A 20,116-nucleotide genomic window follows, 5' to 3' on the forward strand; every position below is an offset into this window, starting at 1 on the left:
AGAAAGCAGTTTTGTCTCCAGAAGACATTTAACAATGTCTGGAGACTCTTGTTTGTTGTAATTGGGGATGGGGAGCGATGTATCATCTACTACATAGAGGCCGAGGACGCTGCTTCGTTATTTTACAATGCGCAGTTCATTTCCTCCCCAGCAAAGAAACACCAATGACAGATGTAAGTTGTGCCAAGGCTGAAAAACCCTTGTAGTTTCCTCAGTCACAGTCATCTGGAGAGTATGTGTAAAGTTTGCGGAGATGAAGCTGATAAACATAAAGCCAGGGAAGTTCAGGTCACAGAAACCACGGGAGAAGAGAAATTAAAGACTTAGGGCTATCAGCAGTGGCATAGGGTACAGAGAGGTCAGTCGTGAGAGCAGATGGAGTCAGCAACCAGTAGAGTCTTCAGTGCTGGCGGAGACTGGGAAGCAAGTTTTATGTGACTTTCTAAATAAGCTTGGTGGTGAAAGGTAGGAGAGAGGATGATCTCTTGAGAGGGCAGCATTGCCATAGGAAAAGGGTTATTCTGCATTCTTCGTTACTTCTCAATTTGACTGTATCAGGCTAACAACTTCTAGGTCAGATTCCTACTCCTCTGATGCCCCTCTTGTTTTAGCAACAAATGTGATTAGAGGCGAATCTGGATTAGTGCATTAGTTCCAAGAGTGTAACATTTGTGCAGCTGTATCATTTTAGAGATAAAAGCGAGACTGAGTTTAGCTTTTCACTTTTAATAGCTCAGGAGCCTGAGGCTCTGAGAGATTCCCTGGCTTATCCAAAGTCATGCAGCTGGTCAGTTCTAAAAGACAGACCTGAGTGCCTCCCACGGCCGCTGACTTCCCATCGCCAGTGCTCGCTTCTGTGCCATGTTGCTTTCCAGTGGTCTCATTCTGGTTCTCAGAGGAAGGAGGTTACGCGATAGAGTGGTTTTTAGAGTGATGACCTAGATCAGGCTGACCTGAGGTGAATCTTTGCTCTATAGCTTACCTGCTGTGTAACACCAGACCAGTGACTTCATCCCTGGGGGCTTCAATTTCCCCTACCCATAAAATGAAAGTATTATTGCCTCCCTGAGGATTAAATCAGAACCACGTCTGTGACGGCACTTGGAACACTGCTTGCACATGGTCCCTCTTAATATCTTCATTATTATGATTTGTAAGACCCTATCTTTGGCACAGATTAAGGGGCAAGAGAATGTCCGGTGATAGAGAGCAGGCCTAAGTTAGGCATGCCTTCTGGGTCCCCCAGCCTTGCCCCTAACCCCGTCTCCTGCTTTGCCATAAGAGCAGTAGAGTGAAGGTTGGTGTTACTGTAGTTATACGAGGTCTTAAAGCAGATATCTTTCCACTATATTGTGATGATGTCTATATGTCATTGGTGTGCTTCGAATTTCTCAAAAGTCAATGACTTCACACTTCAGGTCACTCACTGAATCAGCTAATTAGACCTTGACAATTTTTAATCTTCCTGTCTATGAACATGGACTGTCTTTACATTTATTTTTTTCTCTTTTAATTTCTTTCATTATAGATTTAGTAGCAGTATACAGATTTTGTACATATTCTGTTAGATTTATACCTAAGTCTTTCACTTTTTGGGTGCTAATTTAAATGATATTATGTTTTTAAATTCAAATTCCACGTGTTCATTGATGGTATGTATAGAAAAGTGATTGACTTTTATATATTAGCTTTATGTCTGGCAGCGTTGTTATAACTGCCTATTAGTTTGGGAGCTTTTTTTGATAATTCTGTCAGATTTTCTGCATAAATAATCATGTCATTTGTGAACAGAGGCTGCTTTATTTCTGCATTCTCAACCTGTAAACCTTTTATTTCCTTTTGTCTTTTGGAAAGGAGAAGTGAGATAAAACATCCTTGCCTTGTGCTTGATCTTAGCTTGAAAAATCTAGTTTCTTGCCACACGGTATGACATTAACTGTAGATTTTTTTAGTACACTTTTTTTATGAAGTTGAGAAAGTTCTTCTCTAGTTTGCTGAGAGTTTTTATCATACATGGATATTAGATTTTGTCAAGTGCTTTTTTTGTATCTGTTAATATGGTTATGTGATTTTTCTTCTTTAGCCTGTTGGTTGTAGATTAGATGAACTGATTTTCAAATGTTGAACCAGCCTTGCGTACCTGGGGTAAATCCCCCTAAGTCGTGGTATATAATTCCTTTTATACACTTTTGGATTTGATTTGATTTTTGGATTTTGACCCTCTTACTGAGGATTTAAAGTATTACACATTATTGTAGAAAATTTGAACTTAAAAGTAAAAAAAAGAGAAAAGTGCTCTTAATTCCAACATTCAGACATAACCACTCTCCAACATTTTGATGTGTTTGTTTTGCTGTTGTTTAGTCGCCAAGTTGCGTCTGACTGTTTGTGACCTCATGGATTGTAGCCTGCCAAGCTCCTCTGTCCATGGAATTTCCCAAGCAAGAATCCTGGTGTGTGTTAGTCGCTCAGTCGTGTCTAACTCTTTGCAACCCCATGAACTGTAGCCCGCCAGGCTCCTCTGTCCACAGAATTCTCAAGGCAAGAATCCTGGAGTGGGTTGCAATTTCCTTCTCTAGGAGATCTTCTCAACCCAGGGATTGAACCTGCATCTCTTACACTGGCAGGCAGATTCTTTACTGCTGAGCCACCAGGGAAGCCATATTTATTCTATTCTTTATAATACAAATAATAACTGGAATAGTAAATATCATTATTACTTCATTTTGTGGATACTTGAAATAACTAAGTGATAGCTGAGGCAGTGATCCCATGGTACTCTTAACAAAATGAGGAAAGAAGGTAAAGAAGACACTAATGACTACTTTTGTCTAGAGGCTTCTGATGATGAGAAAAATGGTTTGGGAAGAGATTAAATATTCATTTTAATAGCCTTTTCACTATGCTTCTCAATACCCCATTGTAAAATCCAAGCAATCCATGCTTCTAACCATTGTCAGGAAAATTTTTGTCATCTCTCAGAATGTTGGTAATAGAATGTGGTTCATAGTTTTGGGGGTTTTTTCGTAGTTCTTATCTGCTATGCTTCTAAAAGTGAAGTGTAGTGAAAGTGTTAGTCACTCAGTTGTGTCCAGCTCTTTGCCACTTCGTAGACTGTAGCCCGCCAGGCCCGTCTGTCCATGGAATTCTCCAGGCGTAAGTGCTAGAGTGGGTAGCCATTCCCTTCTCCAGGGGATCTTCCCAACCCAGAGATTGAAGGTGGGTCTCCTACATTGCAGGCAGATTCTTTACTGTCTGAGCCACAAGGGAAGTTTCTGTTAGATAATTTTCCAAGCCTTAGAAATGGACAGTTGTTTTATTCATAAATATTGGCTATTCTTCTCATACACAAAAGACACAGGAAATGGGAGATCCAGGCATCCACTGAAAAAGGACTCTGTCCTCCTTGCTGATGAAGCTGTTCCCTTGTCTGCCCTCACTGGAGCTTGGCAGAGGTTTGCAAGGAGCTCTCTTGAGGTAAAAATGCCAGAATAAATCCACAGGCTATACTGGTAGCCTTAACTTTGAGATTCCCTACCTGGAAGTTTCCGTGGACACTGGCATGCTGAGAGGGTACTGTGTTGTGGGAGTGAGGACAGATTACAGCATTGAAAAAGTTCCACTGGAACCTTTTTTTTTTTTTGGAATGGGCTGCTTTGAAGTTATTTGCAGGAGATTTGGCTAATAGAACAAGTATTTCTGGAAGCTTCAATCAGGGTAGACTCAGATATGTTGCTTTTGTGTAGCTTCCTGTTCCTGATCCTGTTCCATCTTTCTCAGTTCATCTCAGCAACACTTTTCTGGAACAAATCTTTCTTAAGCCATCATGCTTTCTAGCTACTATGCTTGTTGTTTTTATAATCTGCCTATCATAAAAAGTAAATAAAACCTTGGTTTCCTACAGGCCAGCTAATGAGGAGTTAATGACTTCCAGCTCATGGCAAACCCACTGAATGGTAGTGTTTTCAAGTACAAGCTCTTAATTCGGGGTTTTATGGTTTAATTATGTATATGTAAAGTGCCAGTCTGCATGCCTCTTGGGTCTGGTCTGGCTTAGAAATATTAACTATAAGAGCATATAGAAAGTACCGTGGGATGAGACAACTCTTCCAATGTTCATCCTTTGTCCCAAGATCCACTTTGGGGAAATAACATCCTAGTGGGGATAATAACAGAAGCAACCTGTTAACAGCAGAAATATCTCAATTAAGAAGAAATAAATATGAAGAACTTGAAGCAGGCAGAAAGGGATCCTTAGAGGCAACACATTACAGCAGAAGGTACACCAGACTAGACCAGAGGAAAGTTGGTTTCTAAACCATACTTTGTAACTGTACCTCTCTGGGGCTTTTTTTTTTTTTCCTCACCAGAAAGTTGGACTCAGCTCTAGTAAGAACAATCAGATGTTCACTAGTTAGTTCTGACCATTCACAAATAAGCTGCTTATTCTTTGATATTACAATGCTGTGTTTAAGTAATTTTAGAAAATGCTTTGTTATTCACTGAATACGCCTATAAGAAAGATATATCAACTTGCGTATAACCTAGGGCTTTAAAGTTTTAACAACCTAGAAACTAATCAATTGACCAAAGAGAGCAAACTCTTTTTATGGTTTCATTTGTGTAAGGGACCCAGTTCACTCAGGTGCGATTTTCCTGGAGAGTACCTCCAGTGCCCCAGGGAGCACTTCAGGGAGGAGGGGGAGGTTTTTCTTTTAACCAGAGTGGTTTTACTTTGGGCTCTATTAAACTTCGGGGTTCTACATTAAGACTTTGTTTGAGGCAAGGGAAGCTCTGTGGCTTTAAAAAGGTGTGACAATTACCAGTAGATTCTATAAAAAGGAAACTTCTACATCACCAGTCTTATCATTCTGTGATACATCCAGCCTTCTCTCTTCTTTGCTTGTGAAGAACTTTCTCTTTTGACATAACTTGCGTGTAGTATAGTCAAAAGTATGGGACTATCACTGTCATCTTTGGGGAGCTGTAGGATAGAGGCTGCAGAAATTCTAGGAAACCTACTCGGAAATGATGTCAGTGGTTCCCAACTATCAGTGCTGATGTGAGGGGCTGGCTGCTTCTGGAAAACTGTGAAGTTTATAGTAAGGTGGAGTTTTGATGATGGGGTGAAATGGAACCTGAAAGGAAGTGTTGAAAGCTGTTTCATTTCTGCCATTGATAGGGCTCCTTTCTCCAGAGTACTCAACCGATTAACCTACCAATGGCCTGATCCAATGGCCTGATCCCCCGGGGAGTCTCTCCTTTGGGCTCTGAATTTAAATGAATGTCATGACCCATAAGTGTGTTCTTGCCATTTTGAACTAGGCTGGAGAATACCTATTGTTGATTAGTAGAGAATCAGAGTGAGAAGAAGGCATAAAGGTTTTATAAAGTATTCTGCCTTCAAATCTGTGGCCTAATCTGTATAAAAATTAATTGCATAAAATAAAGGTTGAAAAACTTATGTAAAGGAAAAGAGATAATTTAAGTTTTAAAAACCATGGTTTATTCACCTACTGCAATGTAGTCCCCACCTTTCCTGACTGTGATGTCAGCTTCTTAACTTCAAATCACGTATATGTGATGTCTAGTGAAGTAGGTTACAAGTCAGTTTTTATTATGCTCTCCATTTTTAGTCACTTGGAAGAGCTTTTCTTAGGAATTCAAAAAGTTTATGCCTTAGTTGAAGATTTAGTCCCTAAAGAGAGGTCTTATAAGACTAAATTTATTTCAAGGGTAGGAATCCAGATTCACTGATAAATGATTACCATAAAGCATAACACCCTTGAAATATATACACTAAAAATAAAAAGGAATTGTATAAATAAACACAAATCACAGTTCTCAATCTGATAAAGAACTTGGAGGGACATTAATAACGTTTAACTCTCCCCCTCCCCTTTTCTTTAGCACTGGGGAGAGCACCTGCAAAGAGCAGGTGAATTCATGAGGGCTTCTGTCACTTTGTCACTTGCCACGTGAATGGGTATGTGTCCTGCAGGCCTTATTTTGCATTGACGTTTTTATGGCAGTGTTACAAAAGCTGCTGAAAGTATCAAGCCTATTTCAGGTTTTAAGAGGCTAATAGAAAATGGCCTCATCTTCCTCTCTCCTTTAGTCTTTTTCTTTCCTAGTCTCCTTTTTAGGTTTTCCCAGTTTGACTTCCCTTCTGACAGACTGTTATAGTGAACAGAGCACCAGACTGGGAGCGAGAAGACTAGAGAGCTCAGTGTTTCCTGCAAGATTAGAGCTGGGTCTCTTTCCTTATCTGTGAAAGATGGGGGTTCACTTAGATGTCAGCTACTTTCTCTTTCAGCTCTAAAATTCTCTATTGGCTTTTGTCCTTTTGTCTACTATTCTGCCTCTTTCCTGTTTCCTACCTCAGCTACTCAGTATGCATAGTTGTTTAACAATACTCATAAAATAAACATGGTTATGAGGACACATCAATACGTGTAGTTGCTGGCAAGATATGGCATTTAGAAGTTCATATTTGGTAGTTTCTCATTTTGTTTGCCTTATGCCCTAGCCAAATGCAGCCTAGTCATATTTTATTTATTCTACACAGTTGTTGTTGCAAAATAGAACAATAATATATTTTCACTCATCAGAGAATAAAAATTTAAAGACTTGATATTATATCCACTATTGGGGAAAGCGTAGGAAAATGATTACTTCACACATTGTGGGAATGTAATTGGTGCATTTTTTTTGGAGGACAGTTTGGCAGTATCAGTCAGTAGTTTTAGAATATATATAAATTGATTCAGTGATTCCAAAGGTTTCTAAAGAAATCCATATGCAAATATTAAGAGGTATGGCCATTGATGTTCATTGCTGTCCTGTTCATAAAAGCAAACGTTTGGAAATATCTTGTATTTCTATTAAGAAGGGAAATATTTAATGGATATATTTATTCTTTTATCTCTCTCTATATAGATGTCCATATTTATATATACCTGTATCATACAGGCATTAAAAATAATATGATGAATGAAGTTGCTCTGTATATACTAACTTTTTAAGTAGGAAATCAAGACACAGAACATATGTTCACCATGATCCATTTACATAAAAACAACGTAATTGTCTATATGCGTACAGAATACTTTGTTTTACTTTGGTTCACTTTGTTGTGCTTTGCAGATACCGTGTCTTACAAATTGAATGTTTGTGGCAACCCTACATTGAGCAGTACTCTTTTCCCAACAGCGTATACTCACTTTCTGTCCCTGTGTCACATTGTGGTAATTCTTGTAGCATTTCAAACTTTTTCATTATTATTGTGTCTGTTATGTTGTTGATCTTTGATCAGTGATCGTGATGTTACCATTTGAAAAAGTTTATGACTCACTGAAGGCTCAAATGATGGTTAGCATTTTTTAGCAATGAAGTATTTTTTAAATTAAAGTATATATATTGTTTTGTAGACATAATGTTCTTGCATACTTAATAGACTATAATATAATATAAACATAACTTTTATATGTACTGGGAAACCAAAAAATTGTGTAACTCTTTATTGTAATATTCACTGTACTGTGGTGGTCTAGGGCAGAACCTGTGTGTCTCCAAGGTATGCATATATATATATATATATATATACACACACACACACACACACACACACAATGGCCTGTATATATTATATATACACACACACGCACGCACACACACGTGCGCGCACACACACACACATACATACATAATGGCCAGAAAGGCATGTATCAGACTGTTAACAGTAATTACCCACTGAGGAGGAAAATGGTATTGGGATAGAGAGAGAAGAAGAATTTCTCTTTTTTTTTCTTAATATACACAAAGAATCTATCTGCAATATAGGAGACGCAGGTTCAAGCCCTAGGTAGGGAAGATCCCCTAGAGAAGGAAATGGCACCCCACTCCAGTATTCTTGCTGGAAAATCCCATGGACAGAGGAGCCTGAATGGCTACAGTCCACGGAGTCACAAAAAGTCAGACACAACTGAGCAACTAAATGACAACAACAATATCTATTAAATTTTTAAAAAGTAATTATGTATTATTGGTATAAAAACAAAAATGTAAAAGGAAGGATAAAGAATCACTTCCTAAAGAATGAAAAAAGCAAAATGAGTAGCAGGAATTTCATCAACAATATCCGAGAAACACTGTTCAGAGGATATTCCCCAAACTTCGGGATCGGATAGGACCCATGGTTTGTGTTTTGGCCAGGGCTACCTAGCATTTAGGGTAATAGTCTTACTCTCCCATTTCTTTGCGTGTCCAATGTATTCTTGCTTCTCTCTGTTCTACAGGTAACCCGGGACCAGATGAAGGTGTTTATACAGCAAGAATTTAAGAAAGTTCAAAAGGTGATTGCGGATGAGGAGCAGAAGGCCCTTCATTTAGTGGACATCCAGGAAGCAATGGCCACAGCTCATGTGACTGAGATACTGGCTGACATCCAGTCCCATATGGATAGATTGATGACTCAGATGGCCCAAGCCAAGGAACAACTTGATACCTCTAATGAATCAGCTGAGCCAAAGGCGGAGGTAAAGGAGAATGCCTGTAATAAGCCAGTAGCATGAAAAATAGGCAGAAACTGACTGCCATGTTTGTTAATTCTCGAAATTCCCCCATTTTGGTCCCTAAACATGAATGGATTGAAAGCTTCAACAGGACATAAGTGTTTAGACTGGTGTGTAAACCAGTTTGGAAATATTGGCTGCTAGGGCCTGTACTCAAAAACTAGGCCTAGCAAAATATGTGTACACTGTGACTTAAAGGAGTGTAGTCAGTGGGGCGGATACTGTTCCCAGTTAATGAGGGAAGCCAGAAATCAGAGCCAAAGAAGAGGACAATTGACAGATTCCCAGTTATTAAATGAGCCTATAGATAAAGTCACCATATGGATGAGAACTGGGCTGAGTGAGAATATGTCAGGAAGTGAGCATAAAGCATAGAGCATTCTTTTGTGACATAAAGAATATGTCACAAAATTGGACTCATTTTGTGAATAGTGAAAAAGTGCCTCCAGCTGGTCTTTCTATGAAGCTAATTGCATAAATTGGGGGCCTGACTATTGGGTTGAGGGGCGTGTGGGCTCAGGCATTGTGAGGATTAGAGATATCAGTGAAAGACTCAAGGTAAATGTTGAATGACAGTTTTAGTCACTACATTCATTGTTATTTTGTAACAAGAATAAAAGAATCTTAAGACATTTTACCAAACAACATATTCAGGCATTTAGAATCTATTTCTAAAAAAAGAAAAAAAAATTAAGGTGGCTATTTTTAAAATGCATGTGCTCAGTCGCACCTGACTCTTTGCGACCTCATGGACTGTATCCTGCCAGTCTCCTCTGTCCATGGAACTTTCCAGGCAAGAATGCTAGAGTGGGTTGCCATTTCCTACTCTAGGGGATCTTCCAGACCCAGGGATTGAACCCACGTCTCTTGTGGCCCCTGCATTGGCCGGTGGATTCTTTACCACTAGCGCTGCCTTGGGAAGCCCACAGGTAAAACATATTTCAGCCACCGGAGAGAGGCTATTGTTGATGAGGTTTCATACCATTATGTTGAAAATTCTGGTTAAGCTTATGCCAGGTAGGTTTAGGGTAGGCCTTTCTAGAAGAAAACGTAGGAGAGTCCTGTGAACTTTCTAGTATAGCTGCTGACTCAGTGAGCTCAGCCTTAACGAATAATTTTGCCTTGGCCCAGGAGAGCCCAGACACAGAGTATTCCAGCCAGCAAAGCAGCCAGGGTACATCCAGGAGGCAGGCACTGCTGGTGTCATCCTGACAGGAAACATAAGAGACCATTGCTTATCTAGAGTTCTTGATTAGTTTTCATCAGAGTGTGAAAGGAATAAATAGCACTTGTTCTTTTCATTTCATCCTCCCCAGAATGAACAAAGTGTGTGCCTAAATACATTTCTAGATAAGTGAGAGAGCATATTATATTTATCATTTCATTTAATCCTTATTTCAATGTTCATTGTCTCCATTTTACAGATGGGCTGTTGAGATGCCAAGAACTGTAGACACTGACCGGGTGTCATTTAGTTAGCAGAAAAGAGCCAGGATTCAGTCCGTCCTGTTCCCGTGCCTGTGCTTTTCCCTACCATCTGCCAAATGTCCTGTTTATATCTGTGCGAAGAATAAGGAGAATCAGTGTCCTGGACCGCTTTGCATTCCTAAGACCTTTTACTCTGTGGAAGTGGTCACTGTGTGTCTTTTTAAAAATTAATTATAAATAATAATAAATTTATTTATAGATAAATTTATTTAAAATTTTTTCTTTAATATTGGAGTGGACTTTATGTCCAAAGTCCAAACAAACAAAAGGTTCAGCCTTAAGAGATCATTGGCGTAACTCTGTCCCCAATTCAGCTCAAATTGGACCCTTCACATTTATTCTGTGAGTCGATTATTTTTTTCAGAAATAAAGATTCAATTTTGAAGAGATCTCCCTTTCTTTTATTTTCATTTCAAATAAAGAATTTAGCCTCTCCCCAACATTAATTGTCCTTTAACTACTTGAGTAGCTCAGTTTCACTATGCTTGTTAACTCCGATGGAATTGCTCTTAGGGGTGCAAAGATGACAAGCCCTAAGGACGAGGCAATGTACACAGTAAGCTATTAAAAATGAGAAGTAGCATACATCTGGCTAAAGCTTTTACACAAAGCTGTTATTATCTAATAGCCGCTCATTCCAGCTAATGTGGTAACTTACTGATCAGAGCAAATTTCCAGTACCTCTCTTTTACTCAACAGAGGAATTGTTTTCTTCTCTTTGCATTGTATGGGTTTTTAAAAATTTCCTGAATTTTTATTTTGATCAGAAAATCCTACCCAACACTTTATTATGAAAAATTTCATATATATAGCAAAGTTGAAAGAATTTTGTAGATAACACACATATACTTGCACCAGGATTGTGCCCTTAACAGTTTACTGTACTTGATTCATTTTATGTATATAGCCATCTTTCCAACTTCTACTCTTCAGTTCTTCTTGTCTTCGCATTTAAAAACAAATTGCACCTCCTTATTCTGAACAAGATGGAGTAAATGCATTTTCATTGTACTCTTTCCACTGATCACAGCAAAAATTCCTGGACAAAATACTGAGTCACCTACCAGAAGATTCTCAAAAAGTGGAGAAAAGATGGCAGACTGACCAGGGATCTTGGGATATGAGGAGCCACACCACAATGAGTTCCTTGTGGGGAGCGGAGGCAGGGTTCTTGCTTCCTATATATCCTGGCCTGGGTGTTCTGCAAGCTAGAAATACTAATGAGCACAGACAAAAAGAACATCTCCAAGAGAAAGCCTGCTCTGCAGCCAAAGGACTTGGAAAAGGGCAGTTCAACTGAAGAGAAACCCTTTAATCATTTCTGCCTATTCTGGATGAATGAGCATGGTGTTTATAATAGTGACTTTAAAATTCTGATCTGATAATCCCTAATACTGTGCCTTCCTGGTGTGGAAGGCACCACGAAAAAAGCTGCATCCCTTCCCAGCGCCAACTGATACTGCAGTAGTGGAGCCAGTGAGGGAAAACCTATTTTGCACCCTCACCTATAGTAATGGGGTGTCATTTTTCTCCATGGAGTCTTTAGATAAAAGTTTGTACCTACCCCTCACAGTAATTAAATGATGCCTACCTCCTGTGGAGCCTGAAGGTGGAACTCTGACTTCTCCCACTCCTCTGCAATAATAGCAGGAAATAGCAAACCATCCCTGTGGGGTTCTCTGGTGGCTCAAATGGTAAAGAATCCACCTGCAATGCAGGAGACCTGAGTTTGATCCCTAGGTCAAGAAGATCCTCTGGAGAAAGGACTAGCTACCCACTCCAGTGTTCTTGCCTGGAGAATTCCATGGACAGAGAAGCCTGGCAGGCTATAGTCCATGGGATCTCAACTGAGCGACTAACACGTTCACTTCCAGATCACCCTTCCCCTTGGGGACAGTAGATGGAGCTTTAACGCCTCCCCCCACACCCTGCATTAACTAGGCAATGCCCCTCCCCAGCTGAGTCAGTGGGTGGAATCATACCTTTCCCTTTTACTTGGTAGTGATGAGTTGGTTCCCCTCCTCCTCCTGAACTAGCACCAGTGGAGACTATAGACTGGAGCTCTGTCATCTAAAGGAGGCGACCAGAATGGCCCTGCGTAAGTTTTATAAACTCAGATGACATGTGAACATTAAGCCATAAAAGTGATCTAGGAAATGTGTTCTGAACCTAAATAGGTTGACAGTCTGCTAGAATAGAAGATTTAATTAGTAACCGGATCTTATAATGTCTAGAATATAGTCCATAGTTAACTCATTATACCAAGAATCAATGAAATCTCAATTCTAATGAGAAAGAAAATCAGTAAATGGCCACACCAGGAAGACACAGTACTAGGGATTATCAGACCAGAATTTTAAAGTTGCTGTTATAAAAATGTCTCAATAAGCAGTAACAAATGCTGGAAGCAAATGAAAAATATTTTAAAATCTCAGGAAAGAAATACTAATATAAGATATAAAGAAGGACCAAATGAAATTTTAAACCTGAAAAATACAATGACAGACATAAGAAATTCACTGGACTGGCTCAATGGCAAATAGGAAATGACAGAGGAAAGAATCAGTGAATTTGAAGACACATCAATGGACACTCAGTCTGAACAACCAAGAAAAAAGATTGAAAAATAATTGAATTGAATCTCAGAGATCTGTGGGACAATAAAGAAAGCTCTGACCTACATGTCACTATTAAGCAAGAGGAGGAAAAGGAATTTCTAAAATTTGGTTGAAAAATATAAACCCAGAGATTTAAGAAACTGAATGAACCCAAGTGAGATAAACCTAAGAAATCCATACCTAGACTCATCAAAATCAAACTTCCAAAAACTTAGGACAAAGAAAAAATCTTGAAATCAAAGAGAAATGACATTAGACATGGGGAACAATAATTCAGATGAACATGGTTAGAAGTAAAATTTTTTTTTATATCCACTGAAATTATTAAGTGAATTTCTTCCATTATTCTGGTGTGATGGCTGATTACTTTGGTTAATTTTACAATGTTGAATCTTGCATTACAATACTAAACCTTGCATTCCTGAGATAAACTCCCACCTGGTCATTATGTATTATCTGAGTTCAATTCATTAATATTTTGTTAAAGATTTTTATGTCTGTGTTCAAAGAGAGATGTGAAGTGAAAGTGTTAGTCTCTCAGTCATGTCCAACTGTTTGCGAACCCATGGACTGTAGCCCACCGTGCTCCTCTGCCCATGGAATTCTCTAGGCAAGAATACTGGAGTGGGTAGCCATTCCTTTCTCCAGGGGATCTTCCTGACCCAAGGATTGAACCTGGATCTCCTGCGTTGCAGGCACATTCTTTACTGCCTGAGCCACCAGGGAAGCCCCCTTCAAAGAGGGATATTCATTTGTAAATTTATATTTTTATAATGTCATTGTCAGGCTTTGGTATTAGGATAGTGCTGGCCTCAGAAAACAACCTGAGAAGTTATTTCCTCCTCATCTATTTTCTGGAAGAGTTTTTGTAAGATTGGTGTTATTTCTTTCTTAAATATTTGGTAGAATTTACCAGCAAAATCATCTGTCCTAGGTTTTTGATAGCCAATTCAATTTCTTTGATATAGACTTAGTCAGACTTTTTCATCTTACATTGATTTGAAATGTTAAAATTTTATATTGGTTGTAATTTTCAAGGAATTTGTCATTTTCACCTAAGTTGTTTTAGTTTTTAGTATAAAGTTGTTCATATATTTTCTTATATTTTTTAATTGTCCGTAGTCTCTAGAATGGTAACTCATCTTTCATTTCTGATACTGATAATTTGTGACTTTCCCTCTTTTGTCCTTGATCAGCCTAACTTAAATTTTATTAACTTCATTAGTCTTTTTAAAGAACTAACTTTTGGATTTGCTAATTTTACTCTTTGTTTTCTATTTTGTTTGTATCTGCTCTTTTCCTACTTGAGTTTACTTTATTCTCTTTTCTGTCTTCATAGATTGTGAATTTTACTACTTTCTTCTTTTATGTAAATTTTTACAGCAATACATTTTCCTCTAATCACTGTTAAATCATACAACTTGGTTATGTTGTGGTTTATCATTCAGTTTGAAATATTTTTTCATTTACCGTGTGATTTCTTCTTTTTGTTCATTGATTATTTAGGAGTATATTGTTTAGTTTCTAAATATAAGGTATTTTCCTACATAACTTGTTATTTGTAGTTTAGTTTTATTGTCAACAGAGAACCTATTCTGAATGATTTCAATCATCTTAACACTTACTGAGGCTTGTTTTATGACCTGTCATGTGTCCTTTCTTGTTGAATGCATCAGGTCAGTTCAGTCGCTCAGTCGTGTCCGAATCTTTGCGGCCCCATGAATAGCAGCACGCCAGGCCTCCCTGTCCATCACCAACTCCTGGGGTTTACCCAAACTCATGTCCATTGAGTCGGTGATGCCATCCAACCATCTCATCCTCTGTCGTCCCCTTCTCCTCCTGCTCGCAATCCTTCCCAGCATCAGGGTCTTTTCCAATGAGTCAGCTCTTTGCATGAGGTGGCCCAAAGTATTGAAGTTTCAGCTTCAACATCAGTCCTTCCAATGAACACCCAGGGCTGATCTCCTTTAGGATGGACTGGTTGGATCTCCTTGCAGTCCAAGGGACTCTCAAGAGTCTTCTCCAACACCACAGTTCAAAAGTACCAATTCTTCGGCACTCAGCTTTCTTTATAGTCCAACTCTCACATCCATACATGACTACTGGAAAAACCATAGCCTTGACTAGACGGAACTTTGTTGGCAAAGTAATGTCTCTACTTTTTAATATGCTGTCTAGGTTGGTCATAACTTTCCTTCCAAGGAATAAGTATCTCTTAAGTTCATGGTTGCAATCCCCATCTACAGTGATTTTGGAGCCCAAAAAATAAAGCCTGCCACTGTTTCCACTGTTTCCTCATCTATTTCCCATGAAGTTATGGGACCAGATGCCATGATCTTAGTTTTCTGAATGTTGAGCTTTAAGCCAACTTTTTCACTCTCCTCTCTCACTTTCATCAAGAGGCTCTTTAGTTCTTCTTCACTTTTTGCCATAAGGGTGGTGTCATCTGCATATCTGAGGTTATCGATATTTCTCCTAGCAATCTTGATTCCAGCTTGTGCTTCTTCCAGCCCAGTGTTTCTCATGATATACTCTGCATATAAGTTAAATAAGCAGGGTGACAGTATACAGCCTTGACGTACTCCTTTTCCTATTTGGAACCAGTCTGTTGTTCCATGTCCAGTTCTAACTGTTGCTTCCTGACCTGCATACAGGTTTCTCAAGAGGCAGGTCAGGTGGTCTGGCATTCCCATCTCTTTCAGAATTTTCCACAGGTTATTGTGATCCACACAGTCAAAGACTTTGGCATAGTCAGTAAAGCAGAAATAGATGTTTTTCTGGGACTCGCTTGCTTTTTCGATGATCCGGGGGAGGCATAAATTAGAAGTTTGGAATTAACAGATACATACTTGCATACATGCTAAATTGCTTCAGTAGTGTCTGATTCTTTGCAACCTATGGACCACAGCCTGCCCAGGCTTCCCTTTCCAAGGGATTTGCCAGGCAAGAATACCAGAGTGGGTTGTCATTTCCTACTCCAGGAACAGATATATACTATTATATATAAAATAGATAAAAAATAAGGTTTGACTGTATAGCACAGGCAACTGTATTAAATATCTTATAATAATGTGTAATGGAAAAGAATCTGGAAAAGAATATATATAAACATATATGTGTGTATATATATATATCAAAGTGATTCAGTTATATAAATATATCATACTTATATATATAAATTTGGTATATTTATATAACTGAATCACTTTGACATACATCTGAAACTAACAGAACATTGTAAATTAACTATATTTCAATTTAAAAATGGTATAAAAAAGTCGACATAAAAAAAGGATTCTACATTCAACTTTCTTCAAATGTTATCCTCCTCACTTAAAAAGAGACTGAAACGACCTTATAAGTGAAACAGTATGAGTATGGCTTATGCCAGAAATAGGACATTCCACTCCAAAGAGCAAACTCATACTCTCAAAGAAAAGGCCTTAACTTGGAATCAAATAAATATACTGGCTATATATTTTGCTGGCTATATATTATTCTGGCAAATAATTTGCTGGTTTTAGAATAATCTTCATGAAAAAAAGTAAATAGCACTTGGACAGGTAGGACACCTAGACATATTGTTTTTATCAGATTTATTGAGGTATAATTTTTAATACCATAAAATTAACTGCTTTAAGTTTATATAAATAACTTTAAGTAAATTTAGAGTTAAGCAACTATTATTACAAACTTGCTTTAAAACTCTACATACATACACACAAGCACACAGACATGAAATTATCTTTTTCCTTCTTAATTTCCTTAAAACCACAGTTTTAAAGCTAAAATTATAGCTGTCTTGCAGTGTTTATTACATATATAAATTATATACATATGACAACTACAACATAAAGGATATGGAAAGAGGGTCAATTGACCTATATAGTTTCAAGCTATCCACACTTTATGTGAAGTCGTTTAAAATTATTTTTAAGTAGACTGAAAATTTAACGATACATACTATAACCCTTACAGAAACTACTAAAAAATAATGCAAAATAATAGAGCTAGAAGGTCAATGGATATATTACAATGGGATTCAAGGAAATGTTTCAAAAGGTCAAAAGAAAGCAAGAAAAGACAATGAGAAGAACAAAAACAGAAAACAAATCGTACAATGGCAGACCTAAATATAACCATATTAATAATAACATCAAATGTTAATGGACATTACACTTCAATTAAAAGAGATTACCAGAAGGGATAAATGACTAAGACCCAGTTACATGTTATCTATGAGAGACATAAGTTAACAATACAGACAGATTGAAAGTAAATGAATAGAAAGAGATAAACCACAAAAACAGTAAGCATAACACTAGACTTGCTTTACTAACATTAGATAAAACAGATATCAAGACAGACCATTAACAGAGAAAAAGGGAATGTTCATAATGATTAAAGGACTGGTTCAACAGGAAGATATAACAATCATAAATATATATTTGCTTAGTGATAGAGCTTCAAAATATCTGAAGAACATTTGACAGAATTAAAGAAATAGATAATCCCTAATCATACTTGAAATGTAACACCCCTCTCTCAGCAGTTGATAGCTGCTGCTGCTGCTGCTGCTACTGCTGCTGCTAAGTCGCTTCAGTCGTGTCCGACTCTGTGCGACCCCACAGACGGCAGCCCACCAGGCTCCCCGGTCCCTGGGATTCTCCAAGCAAGAATACTGGAGTGGGCTGCCATTGCCTTCTCCAATGCATGAAAGAACTAGACATAAAAATAAGTAAAAACATAAATTATCTGAAATCCTAATTGCTATTTAAAGAACACCACACTTCAAACTACAGAATACGTATTCTTTTCAGGTGTGCATATCCCAATCCAAAAGAAAGGCAATGCCAAAGAATGCTCAAACTATTGCACAATTGCACTCATCTCACATGCTAGTAAAGTAATGCTCAAAATTCTCCAAGCCAGGCTTCAACAATATGTGAACCATGAACTTCCAGATGTTCAAGCTGGTTTTAGAAAAGGCAGAGGAACCAGAGATCAAATTGCCAACATCCACTGGATCATTGAAATAGCAAGAGAGTTCCAGAAGAACATCTATTTCTGCTTTATTGACTATGCCAAAGCCTTTGACTGTGTGGATCACAATAACCTGTGGAAAATTCTGAAAGAGATGGGAATGCCAGACCACCTGACCTGCCTCTTGAGAAACCTGTATGCAGGTCAGGAAGCAACAGTTAGAACTGGACATGGAACAACAGACTGGTTCCAAATAGGAAAAGGAGTACGTCAAGGCTGTATATTGTCACCCTGCTTATTTAACTTATATGCAGAGTATATCATGAGAAACACTGGGCTGGAAGAAGCACAGGCTGGAATCAAGATTGCCGGGAGAAATATCGATAACCTCAGATATGCAGATGACACCACCCTTATGGCAAAAAGTGAAGAAGAACTAAAGAGCCTCTTGATGAAAGTGAGAGAGGAGAGTGAAAAAGTTGGCTTAAAGCTCAGCATTCAGAAAACTAAGATCATGGCATCTGGTCCCATCACTTCATGGGAAATAGATGGGGAAACAGTGGAAACAGTGCAGACTTCATTTTTTTGCGCTCCAAAATCACTGCAGATGGGGATTGCAGCCATGAACTTAAAAGACGCTTATTCCTTGGAAGAAAAGTTATGGCCAACCTAGACAGAATATTAAAAAGCAGAGACATTACTTTGCCAACAAAGTTCCGTCTAGTCAAGGCTATGGTTTTTCCAGTAGTCATGTATGGATGTGAGAGTTGGACTATAAAGAAAACTGAGCACCGAAGAATTGATGCTTTTGAACTGTGGTGTTGGAGAAGACTCTTTGAGAGTCCCTTGGACTGCAAGGAGATCCAACCAGTCCATCCTAAAGGAGATCAGCCCTGGGTGTTCATTGGAAGGACTGATGTTGAAGCTGAAACTCCAATGCTTTGGCCACCTGATGCGAAGAGGTGACTCATTTAAAAAGATACTGGGAAAGATTGCGAGCAGGAGGAGAAGGGGACGACAGAGGATGAGATGATTGGATGGCATCACCGACTCAATGGACATGGGTTTGAATGGACTCCGGGAGTTGGTGATGGACAGGGAGGCCTAGCATGCTGTGGTTCACGGGGTCGCAAAGATTCGGACACGACTGAGTGACTGAACTGAACTTAACCCTTTCCCATTTGGCAACCATAAGTTTGTTTTCTATGTCTGTGAGTCTTTTTCTGTTCTGTAAATAAGTTCATTTGTACCACTCAGTCTGCCATTGAGAAAAATTTTCCAAGTGAGCCTTGACCTTTAAGGATGGGAATTAGCTTTCAGAATAGGAATGTGCATTTCAAGTAGTGGGAAGAGAATGGGCTCACCTTTTACTAGCAAGATTTCTAAATCTCTGAGTGTCTGCTGACCTGTTCAAAATTGCCTTATGTGTATGTGCATTTGTTCTTGTATTAATTTATTCATTTCTTCAAAAGTGAAACTCTCACCCTGTTTTTCCCATGCTTAGTGATAGTAATTATTGTTTTTTTTTTTAAATAATCACTTACCTACAGGCAGCAGAAATAGATGAAGGAAAGCAAAGCCCATCTTTTCTGTTCTTTCCCACTATCCCTAGAAATGTTATCAAATAACGTTTCAGAGAAGTACAATAGTGACCACCATTTGTTGAGCACTTATGCTAGACACTTGCTTAATGTTTTATACACATTTTCTCATTTAATGAATCCATGTAGCCACCCTGTGAGGTAAGAATTAGGATTTCCATGTGCAGATGAGGAAACTGAACCTTGGAAAAGTTAATTGCCGAAAGCTTCACTGTTGGAGTTTACAAACCAGAATTCAAAGCCATGTTTCTCTAACTTAGAAAGCCTGTCTCTTAACCATTGTACCAAGATAGGTGATTGTGAAGACTTCCTCTGAATTATGGAAGGAAGTTTGGGTACTTTTTTCCTTACAGTTCTCCTAGTTAATTATGTTTTAACACCCAAAGATAATTGGAAAATTGTGTTGAGGTTTAAATATGTCATTGATAGTTATGTAGCTCATATTAAATTTAAATTATATGGATTTTTCTCACTAGATTATAGTTCCCATAAGACATGGCAGTCAAACAAACTACAAGAGAAGGTTTCCACCACTCCTATACCCTCCTTCCACCACTTGCCCCCTTCTCATTAGATGATTAGCACCCTCAGCAATAGTACAGATTCTTAACAGTCTTCTAAAAATGTCCTTTTTTATCCAGGCTCCAGTGCATAATCTGTTCAGAATCACCTTTCCAACTGCAGGTGTCCTTGAGAGGCTTGTGCGCTGGCAGGCTCCCGTTACCTCTGTTGCATTTCCAGCCCCTCCAGCCCACCCACACCACTGCCACCCCCACATCTCTCGTCCAAAACACGCACATATACATCCCCATTCTCTAGTTTCACAGAACTCAAAATTCCTTAAGCCTGCATT

General features: G+C 38.5%; 1 protein-coding gene across 17 annotated transcripts in view; it reads left to right on the top strand.

Moving 5' to 3' along the window:
* TRIM44 (tripartite motif containing 44) overlaps window positions 1-20,116 on the top strand; it is a 115,800-nt gene that overhangs the window by 37,287 nt on the left and 58,397 nt on the right. For 8 of the 17 annotated variants that reach the window (XR_014069899.1, XR_014069900.1, XM_081545998.1 and 5 more), the window contains exon 3: window positions 8,298-8,537. Coding sequence is in view for 9 of the 17 variants with exons in the window: in XM_081545998.1 (XP_081402124.1) it covers window positions 8,298-8,537 (240 nt within the window). In the remaining 8 variants the exon portion in view is untranslated. Of the gene's footprint in view, window positions 1-8,297; window positions 8,565-9,997; window positions 10,266-20,116 lie in introns of those variants that run through there. The other 9 variants (XR_014069895.1, XR_014069896.1, XR_014069897.1 and 6 more) reach the window with 3 other exon arrangements.

The sequence above is a fragment of the Giraffa tippelskirchi genome, chromosome 11 (assembly GCF_054371585.1).
Source record: "Giraffa tippelskirchi isolate mGirTip1 chromosome 11, T2T-mGirTip1v1.2.pri, whole genome shotgun sequence".
NCBI lineage: Eukaryota > Metazoa > Chordata > Mammalia > Artiodactyla > Giraffidae > Giraffa > Giraffa tippelskirchi.